A 12,585-nucleotide genomic window follows, 5' to 3' on the forward strand; every position below is an offset into this window, starting at 1 on the left:
AAGTTTTTAGCTGTTATTTCTTTCAGTATTTTTTCTACTTCATCCTCCTCTCCCCTTTTCCCTCTCATTGCCTTTCCTCCTGGTATTTTCTTTCATATGTTGGTGTCCCACATATCTCTGACATTCTGTTTAGTCTTTGTTCTGTTTCTTGTCTGCTTTTTGGATTACATAATCTCTACTGAACTGTCTTCAATTTCACTATTTCTTTCTTCTCTTGAGTCCCTCTTGGAATTTTCCATTTCACTTGTAACTTTTATCTCAAGAATTTCCAATTGGTTCTTTAAAAAATCATTTCTAGCTCTTTATTGATATTCTCTGTTTGATGTGATGTTGTCATTATACCTTGGTTTACTTCTTTAATCATGGTGTTGTTTAGTTCTTTGAACATATTCATAATGGCTACTGTGAAGTCTTGTTAAATTTGGATGCTCTCACAGGCAACTTCTCTTGCCTGCTCTTTTTCTAGTGTATAGGTCATATTTTCCTTCTTTGTTTCTGATTTTTGCATGTGTAATAATTTTTTGTTGGTAACTGGAGAGTTGAAGTAATGTAGCACCTTTTAGTACTGCCCTCTGTCCTCCTCCCACCCCTGGCTTGTTAATTGTTGTTTGCTTGTTTGTTTAGTGACTAGCTGGATTATTTTAGTAAAAATCCCTGCCCCTGCCCCCAATGTGTTGTTCCTTAATGACCCTAGGATGACAGTGGTTTTGGTAGGGATCTTTTGGGCTCTTTTCCTGACCACACCCAGCTGTTAAGCACCACTAGTTGCCAGCTAATTGCTCTGTTGTTTCCAGCAATGCCCTGAAGCATATATTGCTCCACAGACTGATCCAATCAGAGTTTAAAAGGGCAAAACATTAGGTCTGTGTCTGCAATTTATTCTGATCCTGTACTACTCCTACCAGCTACCTCTTTTTCTCAGTTCTTTCTGGCAACCTAGCAATCTACAGTTTAGCTTATTTCTCCACTGAATCTGTTAGTCTCCTCCCAGTTGCCTTTTGCCTTCTACTGTTTTTAAGAGCATCCTTAGGCTCAGACCTCTCCACACTTTGTTGCAGATGAAGTCAGTTTCTTGGGAAGAGATTTGGAGCCTTCTGTTTTATGGTATGCTATTCCTCTGGCCAAAGTCTCTGTGTCATGGCTTTTGAACTGGGGGGCTGGGACAATGGCATGTTTCTTCCATTTCTCCTTACGCATTCCATGCTCTAGGGGCTGAGCCCTTGGGGGCAGGGGTCAATAGTAGCCTCAGGTTATATTGGCTTCTCTCTTTAGGTTTGGAACCTCTGATTTATGAACTACAAATGAGCTGGGTCAAGGGTGATCTGGACCCCAGTGTTTTTCTTATCTAAGCCTAGGTCTCAGGGGTTGGGATTGGGTAGAAGAAGGTTGTTCCCCATCTGTCAGCCACATTCACCTGAAACTTACCCTCAGTAACAGGTAGCTGCAGGTAGGTTGAGAAATACTGATGTCCTGCCTCTCTTGGGGAGATAACCTGCCATCTGGAAGGTGGGAGAAGAGGGAACCCTGTTATTGGTTGCACCAGTCTATATTGTTTGGAGGTGGAAGGAGGAGGGAGAGAAGGAGTGAGTATTGGTTCAAATATAGCAGACTCTCACTCTTCTTGCCAAGTTCTGTTTGATTTTCATGAATAAATGTTTCTTTATTTGCTGTGTACTCATAGGGCCATTTCCAGAGGTTACAAATGGTATTTGCTTTGTTTATCATTTTCATTAGTTTCACTGGGGAGTGGGTCCATGGAGCTCTTCATGCTATTTTTGCTGGAAGTGAACCTCGGAACCTTACGCTTTTAAATGAGAATTACCATTCTTCAGTGTTTTAGAGAAGCATATTCAAGTATCTTGAAAAGCTGAAAGAGATTTTTTTCCCGGAAGGAGGAGACTACTAGGAATTGAACATGAATTCCATGGCAGAACATACATTCTCTAAAATTAGTGTGTTTTCATAGCACTTTTCAGTTTATTACACAGCCCTGTTTTTTTTTTTAATTGAAGTTTTTCTGATTTTTAACTACAGTTGTAACATAATGATTTAAAAAACCCATTTAGAAAAGAATCATTTAATTACCTGGATTCCCTTTTATTTTTCCTTAATTATAAGCTTGGTGTTCGGGAGTGTAATTCATGTTTGGTTTTTGTTTTTGTTAGAGGCAGTAATGAACCAGGAAAAAAGAAACAACATATCTGTCATATTGAAGGATGCGGAAAAGTTTATGGCAAAACATCTCACCTACGAGCACATCTTCGCTGGCATACTGGAGAAAGACCTTTTATATGCAACTGGATGTTTTGTGGCAAAAGATTTACAAGGAGTGATGAGCTTCAGAGACACAGAAGAACCCATACAGGTTAGTTGGTTTATTTTAGGACTTGTTACTTCTTTTCTCAGTGCTTAGGTGAAAATTTTAGAGCTAGTTAGCTATCAAATTGGAAATATGGAAATTAAAGAGAGGGAATTTGTTTTAGTGATCATATGAAAGATGTTTAAGATCAAAATTCTTTACCTCATTTCTGAGGTATATTCTACTTTTCATAAATTTTATCAGCTTAATTACATGACTTGGAATTTATTCTATTTGCTTATCTTGTATTCTTAGTGTGTTGAACTCATATATATTACTTCTTGTCAGTATTTAAATTGATGAAAAGAGAGTTGAATTATCATCTTATCAGTGACCTTTATTAGTTTTTGTTTTTGACAATTCAGAAAATTGACTAAAGTATCAAGAATAATATAACAAATACCTAAACGCTCATTCAGAATTGACAGCTGTTAACATGTTATGTTATCTGTTATTTTTGCTCATTCAGAATTGACAGCTGTTAACATGTTATATTATCTGTTATTTTTTAACAAAAACAAATCATATAAAGTTGACGTCATCTTTGTCCTCCTATCTCTCAAAGACAACAGCTACCCTGAATTTAAAGTTTAAGTTTTTAATACAGTTTTAATACTCTTATATTATTTTGTTCATGGATATATGTGAAATACTGTTTTGTGTTTTCTATGAAATTTTATGTAAATGATATATTACATTATTTCACTTCTTATGAAATTATATATGTGATGAAACATAAACTTACTATGTTTTGAGATCTATCCAAGTTCATATATATGTACATATATGTGTATGAATACGTCTGTTTCTTTTAACTGCTATATAGTGTTCTATCACATGACTCTACTATACTGTATTAATCCATTTCCCACACTCTTTAGATGAGTTCAAGTTTTTTTTTTTTTGCTATCACAAACTTTACTACTTTGAACATACAGTGAACGTGTACAAGAAGTAGAATTATTGGATCTTAGAGAATGTGTTTGTTTTGCTAGATAACCACTGAAGAGTCTCTAAAGTGGCTGTTACCATCTCTGCTTCACTAGCATTGATTGAGTTTCCACTGTGTTCACCAATACTCAGGCTTTGAAAGTTTTTGTCAGTCTAAAATGGTTTCTAATTTTTTAAATTAGTATTTTTCCTGACTATAGTGAGATTAAGCATCTTTTCATAGATTTATTGGTCATTTATATTTTGTTTTCTCTTGATTATTTCTTTTGCCTTTTTTTGTTGTTGTTTTCCTTTTTCTTACTGATTTATGTATTATAATTTTTCCCAGTATTGCTCTTTTATCTTGGTGCTATCGTTTGTCATATGGAAGTTTTTACATTTTCATTTAGTCAAATATGAGAATATGTAAATATATTCCTTTGCCTTTTGCTTTTTTTTTAATAAAATTTTCTCCTATCCCAAGATCAAAAAGTTTTTAAAAATATTTTCCTCTAATTGGCTTTTTTTTTCTTTTGGTAAGTTTTCTCTTTTATTAGTCTAGAATTTTTTTTGATGGTGGACTAAAAAGGGGATATAATTCTGTTTTTCTTTCACGTGGAAAGACGTTTCTTGAATAGTCCAATTCTTTCATCATTGATTTGTAATGGAACTTCTCTCATATATTGATGTCTCCTTTAAGAATGGCTAAATTTCTGGGTCCTCCATTTTATCTATTTATCACTTCCTACAACAATACTATACCGTTTTAATTATCAGAAGCTTATATTATGTCTTGATATCTGATAGGGCAATTTCCCCTTTTTTGTCACTGACCTTCTCTATTTCGAACATGTCTGCTATGTATGTTTGGGACTCAATAATTATTGAATAAAGTAATAATTTGGGTAGAATTTTTGAATTAGACATTAAACTTTAACTTGTATCAAGGTACATGTAGGACAGAAAGGGAACTAGAACTGACATTTATTGATCAGCTACTGAATATCAGATGTTTCAAATATATCATCTCATTTGATTCTAACAGAAGCACTGTAAGCTAGAAATTGGCTCCACTTTACAGAATAAAAAAATAGTCTCAGAAGAAATAATGGTTGCTAAATCTGTTTAAAGTGATAAATAAAATTTACTTAGTTTGATATGTACACACATCAGTAACACAGATGAGTCTCAGTGTAATGGCTGAAACACTGAGTTAGCATTTTATTAAAAACAAGAATTTTAATTAAAAAAAGGCTTTAAAAGCTTTCTGTATGGTACTACATTGGGGTTTGTAATGCCACCTCACCTTTCATATTGGCGAATGTGTTGTGATTAAAAATTAAGCCTGTAAAAATATTGATGTCTGTTTTAGAAAAATACTCTGCAGTTTAGGTCTGTATGAGTGAATGCAGTATTTCTACCCTGGCTTAGAGGGGGGCAGATTAGGGAAGCCAAGAAAATTTGGAACCTCTCACATTGTGATTTCATCATTTTGTTTGGGAAACGATGAGTTTCTAAAATTCCTTCCTATTGCACATCCATACTCATACAGATAACACAAGACAAATTTATTGAAGAATTTATATAAACATACGTTTCAAAAGATTGATTTGGAGGCATAATTTCTTCTTTTTAAGTGGTCCACATTATCATCTTCTAATAACTTGAATAATTCAGAATTTAATGTACTTTAAGCTTACTTTCAGCATTTCAGACATCTTGAATACATCATACACAAAAATTGTTTATTTAAATATTATTTTGAAGAATGTTTGGCTTAACATCAAATAACTTGTTACTTTTAAAGAGGTAATATAAGTAATTTTCATTGCAAGTGTTTATTAGAGTTGTTGAAAAGAATATGAAACAATATCTTTTGAAATAAGTATTGATTAAGCAGTTAATATGTTAAGTTGAAAGCCTTGGCCATTCATGGCAAGAACTGTGTTTTATTTAATGCCCAACCACTGCACTAAGTAGTAACTCAGCCATCACCTTATTATGAATGAAAAAAATGAGTTTTTATTCACTGCTGAAAATAGTGCAATTTTTTTTTGCTTTCCATAAAATAAATTAAAAAATTTTTTCCAAATGATACATGGATATGGTTTTTAAAAGTCAAATCATGTAGAAGAGCTTGGATTGTTAAGCAGACTCTTTGGCCCACCTCCTGTTCTGCTCCCCAGAGAAAATCATGTTTAATCTTTTAACTATTTTTACATTTTTATCTATCCTGTGATGGCTACGTATATCTATATAATATACTTATACTGTTATTTATTGACATGTCAATATTAGACACTGACTATTGACTTCTTGGATTGAGAGTTGAATTTACCTCACAGATGGCCGATAGGCACATGAAAAACGCCTCAACATTGCTAATCATCAGGAGAATGTAAATCAAAACCACCTCGCACCTGTGAGAATGGCTACCATCAAAAAGAACACAAATAAAAAATGTTGGTGAGGATGTGGAGGAAAGGGAACCCTCGTACGCTCTTGGTGGGAATGTAAATTGGCCCAGCCACTCTGGAAAACAGTATGGAGGTTTCTCAAAAAACTAGAAATAGAACTAGATACCATATCATCCAGAAATTCTACTTCTGGGTACATGTTCGAAAAAAACAAAAACACTAATTTGAAAAGATATATACACCCCAGTGTTCATAGCAGCATGATTTACAGTTGCCTAGAAATGGAAGCAACCTAAGTGTCCATCAACAGATGACGTGAAATAAGTCAGACAAAGACAAAAACTGTATGATATCACTTGTATGTGGAATCTAAAAAATACAACAAACTAGTGAATATAATTTTTTAAAAAATAGACTCACAGATACAGATGATAAAGTAGTGGTTACCAGTAGGGAAAGGCAAGGGGATAGGTGCAGTTTATGGGTAGGGGATTAAGAGGTATACAAACTATTAGGTATAAAATAAGCTACAGGGATATATTGTACAACAGGGGGAATATAGCCAATGTTTTATAATAACTGTAAATGAAGTAAAATCTTTAAAATCGTGAATTACTATATTGTACACCTACAACATATTATAATATTATACATCAACATACTTCAATCAAAAAAAAATGAACACTAAGTAAAAAACTGACCCAAACCAACAATCCCCCCAAAATAAAAGGATTTACCTGACTTTACACCATCAGTGATATTGAATTTTTTCTTTAACTCTGTGCAGGCCAAATGTCTCATGACTCACCACTCTGTGATACCATATTACAATGTCCGTCTTTCATTTTCTATCCCTTTCACCTTTTAACTTTTCTCACCTAAACTTTTACTATCTTTTCTCTTTCTCTTGATGTTAAAATGCTTTAATAACCACTGCCTCCTTTTTTTTTATAGCTTGTTGCTTCTTTATTTATTTATTTTTATTGAATGCATTGGGTCTTTGTTGCTGTGCTTGCAGGCTTTCTGTAGTTGTGGAGAGCGGGGAGCTACTCTTCATTGCAGTGCCTGGGCTTCTTATTGTGGTGGCTTCTCTTGTGGAGCATGGGCTCTTAGGCACACAGGCTTCAGTAGTTGTGGTGCACAGGCTCTAGAGTGCACGCTCAGTAGTCGTGGCACATGGGCTTAGCGCACGGGCTTAGTTGCTCCATGGCATGTGGGATCTTCTTGGACCAGGGATCGAACCCGTGTCCCCTGCATTAGCAGGCGAGTTCTTAACCACTGCACTAGCAGCGGAAGTCCCGCTTAGTTCTTAAACTTGAAAATTAGTAAATAAATAATAATTTCATTATGATTACGTAATGGACTGAGGTTACATGTCCTTCCCTGTGTATTTTTTGTTTTCATTTTTTCCTGAAGTTTCAAATTGCCTTCTTCCCCCTTGCATTGGTTAACTTTATCACCTCTTTTTTATTTCAACTTTTCAAGAAAAGTATCAACTCCATCCAGTTTCTCCTTATTCTTGGAGGTCTTCAGCTTTCTGATCAAACACTGATTGATTCCTCTCTAGGGCTGCTACACAGCTGTGTTCCTGAGACTTTTCTTCCCTGCTCTTTTGGTTTGGATCCAGTGCTCTCAAGATCTCACACCTTCAGTTTTCTCACTTTATTCCCTTGGTTTCTGGAAAATGTTTTGAAGTGCTTCCTACAAAAAGGCATAGGGAAATAAATTGGTTTGAAAATACCTTTATTTTGTTTTTCCACTTAATTGATATTTTGGCTAATACAGAATTCTAGGTTGAAAATTTTATTTACTTGCAACATTAATGGCACTGTTCTATTGTCTTCTTGCATCTGTTTTACTAATAAGAAGTTCATTGTTACTCTTTTATTTTTTTGTAGTGACCTAATTTTCCCCTCCAGCTTTTAAGAGCTCATTTATTTATTTATAACTTTTTATTTTGAAGTGATTTTATATTTATAGAGTTGCAAAGATAGTATGGAGAGTTCTCCAATACCCTTCACCCAGCTTCCTCTATTACTAACCTCTTCCATAACACAATGTTAAGAAATTAACATTGATACAATACTATTAATTAAACTATGAGCTTCCCTACAAATACATTTTTTCTGTTCCAGGATTCAGTCCAGAGTACCACATTGCATTTATTTGTCATGGCTTTTTAGTCTCCTGCAGTCTGAAATTTCCTTATTTTTTTCCTGGATCTTTTCTTACCTTGGCACTTTAAGATTGGGTATCTTGTAGAATATCCCTCAGTTTGGGTTTGTCTGATATTTTCTCATTATTAGATTGAAGTTATGAATTGTTGCTGGGAATAATATAGCAGACCTTATTGCCCTTCCAGTCTCATCATTTCAGGGAGTACATGATGTCAGTATGTCTTATTGTTGATGTTAACATTGATGAATTAGTTACAATAGTGTTTGCCGGGTATCTACACTGTGAAGTTTTTTTTCCTTTCTAGTTTTGTTTATTAGACACAAGTGACCTTAAGTCCATTCAATATTCAAGGGGAAGTGAGTTATGCTCTACCTCCTGGAGGGAAGAGTATCAAAGAAATTTCGGTCTTAAATGAAAATAATAACAGTAATTAATAAATATTTTGGAGATTTTTTTTAATTTTTTTATTTTTGGCTGTGTTGATTCTTTGTTGCTGCGTGCAGGCTTTCTCTAGTTGCAGTGAGTGGGGGCTACTTTTCGTTGCAGTGCTCAGGCTTCTCTTGTGGAGCACGGGCTCTAGGTGTGTGGGCTTCAGTAGTTGTGGCAGATGGGCTTAGTAGTTGTGACTTGCAGGCACTAGAGTGCAGGCTTAGTAGTTGTCGCATGCGGGCTTAGCTGCTCCATGGCATGTGGGATCTTCCGGACCAGGGATCGAACCTGTGTCCCCTGCATTGGCAGGCAGATTCTTAACCACTGCACCACCAGGGAAGTCCCTGGAGGAGATTCTTTGAATCTGCACAAATGTCCTGTTTCTCTTTAAAGAAAATACTGTTTTCACTTATAGCATTCCTCATTGTATCTTACCTGCAGATACAATGTGGTGTTCTGTGTGATGTTACTGTGATGTACTAAAGGTCATTTTCTATTTCCCTCACTGTTTGTACAATTTTTAGTTGTGACTCTTGAATAAGGAATATTTATACCTTCTTCCCCAATTATTTGTTTATTCAGTGATTTATTTTTACCACTATGGTATGGGTTCATTACTATTTATTTTTTGAGTTATGATCCAATCCCATCTTTACAGGCAAATTGTGGAGATATTCTGAGTTCGGTTCCAGACCACCTCAGTGAAGTTTGAATGTCTCAGTTAAGCTAGTCAGACAAATTTTTTGGTTTCCCAGTGCATGTAAAAGTTAGGTTTACACTATACTGTAGTCTGTTAAGTGCACAGTAGCATTACATCTAAAAAAACAATTCATGTACCTTAATTAAAAAATAATTTATTGCTAAAAAAATGTTAACCATTATCTGAGCCTTCAGTGAGTGGTAACATCGAAGATCACTGATCACAGATCAGCATAACAAATATAAAATGGTGGAAAAGCTTGAAATATTGTGAGAATTACCAAAATGTAACACAGAAACATGAAACAAGCAGATGCTGTTGGAAAAACGATGCTGATAGACTTGCTGGATGCAGGGTTGCCACATACCTTCAATTTGTAAAAAACACAATATTTGCAAAGTACAGTAAAGCAAAACATGATAAAACCAGGTATTGCTATATTCCTTATCTTGCTCACTTTGTTCTATTTTTTGGCCATTGAAAGTTGTTTCAGATTGCCTCCTCTGTCCTTTTGACATGCCTTCATCCTGCAATTTATAACTGTAAGAGATTTCTTTTAATCATTGGTATTGTTGATTTCATAATTATGTACGTAAGCATAATTTTTCATTTATGGTGCAGTTTTGGTTGGACTCTTCAACTCTGGGTCTTCCCTCACCACCCCATACCCACTCTCTCATTCTCGCCTTTTTGGGTTTTGTTCCTTTTGGACTCTTACTAGATGTATGTTGGACTCCCTATGTTGATGTTTTTTTCCAGCTTGTCTCTTTTTTGTCTTTTTATCTTTTTCTTACCTTTTAAATGAGATTCCTTAACTTTAACTTCAGATATTTCTATTGAATTGTTTTCCAATTTTCAAGTGCTTTTTATTGTTTTGTTTTTTTTTTAATTGCATTTTGTTCTTATTGTGTAAATGCAGGAGCTTACTGGAAGTCTCTTATTTCCTCCAGGGTCATTTTTTTGTGTGTGTCTGTATCTTGCTTCCTCTGAGGTTGTAGGTTTGCCTGCATTGTCCAGTGATCTCTGGCTTTTGTTCAAGCTCATGATGATAGTGATGAAGATGACTGATGAATATATTTAAGTGAAGGATTGTGAAATCATTATGAACTGGTGGCTTTCTTTTTAGGAAGTAGGGTGGGGCACTGTGTTTTATATTGTAAGGTACCTAATTATCAATGTATAGTGATACAGTGTGGGACCACATTTCTTTAGATACAAATTCCCAAGTATTTTGCCCCAATTTTTTGATAGTAGGGTTAATATTCCATGTGTAGGTTTCAGTTTACTATTTTATGCTCCCTCCCATTATTTTGAGTTCCAAACTTCTACAGAGTTCTACAAAAGATAGATTGGCTCTCTTCTAGAATATATCCTCTTCCTTGGTAATCTGTCTTCTAATCTGCAGAAATTTGATACAGTCAAACTTGTATAACATAAAACAATGCATAACACAAGTGAGTATTACAGGATTTTTTCCCTCTCTGTTTTCCCAGCTTTGACCCTGTTGGCACTGAATAGCAGGTATAGGCAGCAAATGCTCTTGTATATCTAGCAAGAGAACTGAGAAAAGGGGCACTGTACTCCAAGGCCAGCCCTGTTTTTTGGTAGGTTGCACTGTAGTGGTGGCAGCATAAGCAACTCAAAACTTGAGAAAATACCTATATCTCTGGACAGAGGAACCAGAAAATATTGGGCCTTTGTTTTCCAGCAAATGTGAGGGGAATCACTTATTTTTCTCTCTTGTTATTTCATTCTAAAGGCACTACCAATCATGATGTGTGTGCAGGACAGTAAAGGAAGCCTCAAGAATACTGGCTTCCTGGCCAGAGAAACCAGGAAAAGGGACACGTGAAGATTGGATAGTATAAGGGAAAGTTTGGAGAGATCTTTAAAAGGTGATCCCCAATTTTGTGTATGGAACAAAATAAGTTCTCGACTCAGCCCTGAACTGCACATACATAGGACAGCCCCAAAGAACCATAGCAGAGGCCTCAAAGACTGAACTGTATTGTAAACCACCACCTAATTCTTAGCATATGCTGGGCAGACCCAAAAAGCATAATAAAGTCTTCGAAAATAAATTAATATTGGAACTACTGACCAAAGAAGGCAAGCTAGAACTTTTAATGTGAACCTAAATGGGTTTGTTTCACTAAAACAAAACTTATTCTCTAGAGGATTTGTAATAGGACCCAGAGTTGCCACAGCATAATATCAAAAATGTCCAGGAAACAATCCAAAATTACTCAAGATACCCATGTATCTGACCATGTTAAGATGATCCACATGATAGAATTATTAGACAAAGACTTTAAAGCAGATATTATAACCCTTGTCCATGGAGTAAAGGTAAACATGCTTGCAGTAAAAGGAAAGGCAGAAGTTTTCAGCAGCAAAATTGAAAGTATAGAAAAGAACTAATGGAACAAAAAACAATCCAGTGGGGAAAGTAGTATTTTCAGTAAATGATGTGGCAGAGTTGGACAGCCACATGCAAAAAAGAAACTTTAACCCTACATACCTCTTATCTTTTAAAAAACTAACTCAAAATCACTCAGACCTAAATCTAAATCTAAAACTGTAAAATCTTTTAAATAAAATATAGGATAAAATCTTTGTGAGCTTGGATTAGACTAAAGTTGTAATATAACATCAAAAGTACAATCCATAAAAGAAAAATTGATAAATTGGACTTCATAAAACCTAAAAACTTGCTTTGCGAAAAAATTCTGAAAATACTAGACACAGACTGGAAGAAAGTATTTGAAAATCATACGTCTGAAAGTGTACTTTTATCTAGAATATGTAAAGAATTCTCAAACCTCAACAGCATGTGAACAACACCACAGTTTTTAAAAATTGACAAAGGATCTGGACACTTCACTGAAGAGGGTATACAAGCGGCAAATAAGCACATGAAAAGATGTTCAACATCATCTTTTATTTGGGGGAGTACAGGTTATTACCAAAGCATGATACCTGTATATACCGATTAGAATGGCTAAAACAAAAAACAAGACCAAAATCCTACAATTAGACATACTGGCAAGATTGCAGAGCAACTGGAACTGCATTGCTGGTGGGAATGCAAAATGACACAGCACCTTTGGAAAACATTTTGAAATTTTCTTATAAAAGTTGAACATGTACTTAACCATATGACCTTGCATCCACTCCCAAGTATTCACCCCAGCTTTGTATATATGTGGCACATTTATTTATAATCACCCAAACTGGAAACAGCCCAGATGTCCTTCAGTGGTGAATGGATGAAATATCGTGGTATATCCATACATTGGAGTACTACTCCCTAGTGTAAAGGAATGAATTATTAATACACACAACCACATGGGTGAAATTCAGATGCACAATGCTAAGTGAAAACATCCAGCATCAAAAGGTTACCTGTTGAATGATTCCGTTTATATGATGTAATAGAAAAATCAAAACTATACAAATGGATAACAGATCAGTGTTTTCTAGTGTGTGATGGTGGAGGGAGAGTTTGACTGTGAAGAGACATCAGGAAGGAGTTTTTGAAAGTGATAGCAATTCTTCTATATTTGAATTTT

The 12,585-nt window shown here is 35.1% G+C and overlaps 1 protein-coding gene across 5 annotated transcripts in view; it reads left to right on the top strand.

Moving 5' to 3' along the window:
- The window catches only part of SP4 (Sp4 transcription factor), a 71,316-nt gene that overhangs the window by 48,345 nt on the left and 10,386 nt on the right, over positions 1–12,585 (top strand). For 4 of the 5 annotated variants that reach the window (XM_057733669.1, XM_057733670.1, XM_057733672.1 and 1 more), the window contains one exon: positions 2,166–2,365. In XM_057733669.1, the coding sequence (XP_057589652.1) occupies positions 2,166–2,365 (200 nt within the window). Of the gene's footprint in view, positions 1–2,165; positions 2,366–10,772; positions 10,909–12,585 lie in introns of all 5 variants that reach the window. The other variant, XM_057733671.1, reaches the window with a different exon arrangement.

The sequence above is a fragment of the Hippopotamus amphibius genome, chromosome 4 (assembly GCF_030028045.1).
Source record: "Hippopotamus amphibius kiboko isolate mHipAmp2 chromosome 4, mHipAmp2.hap2, whole genome shotgun sequence".
NCBI lineage: Eukaryota > Metazoa > Chordata > Mammalia > Artiodactyla > Hippopotamidae > Hippopotamus > Hippopotamus amphibius.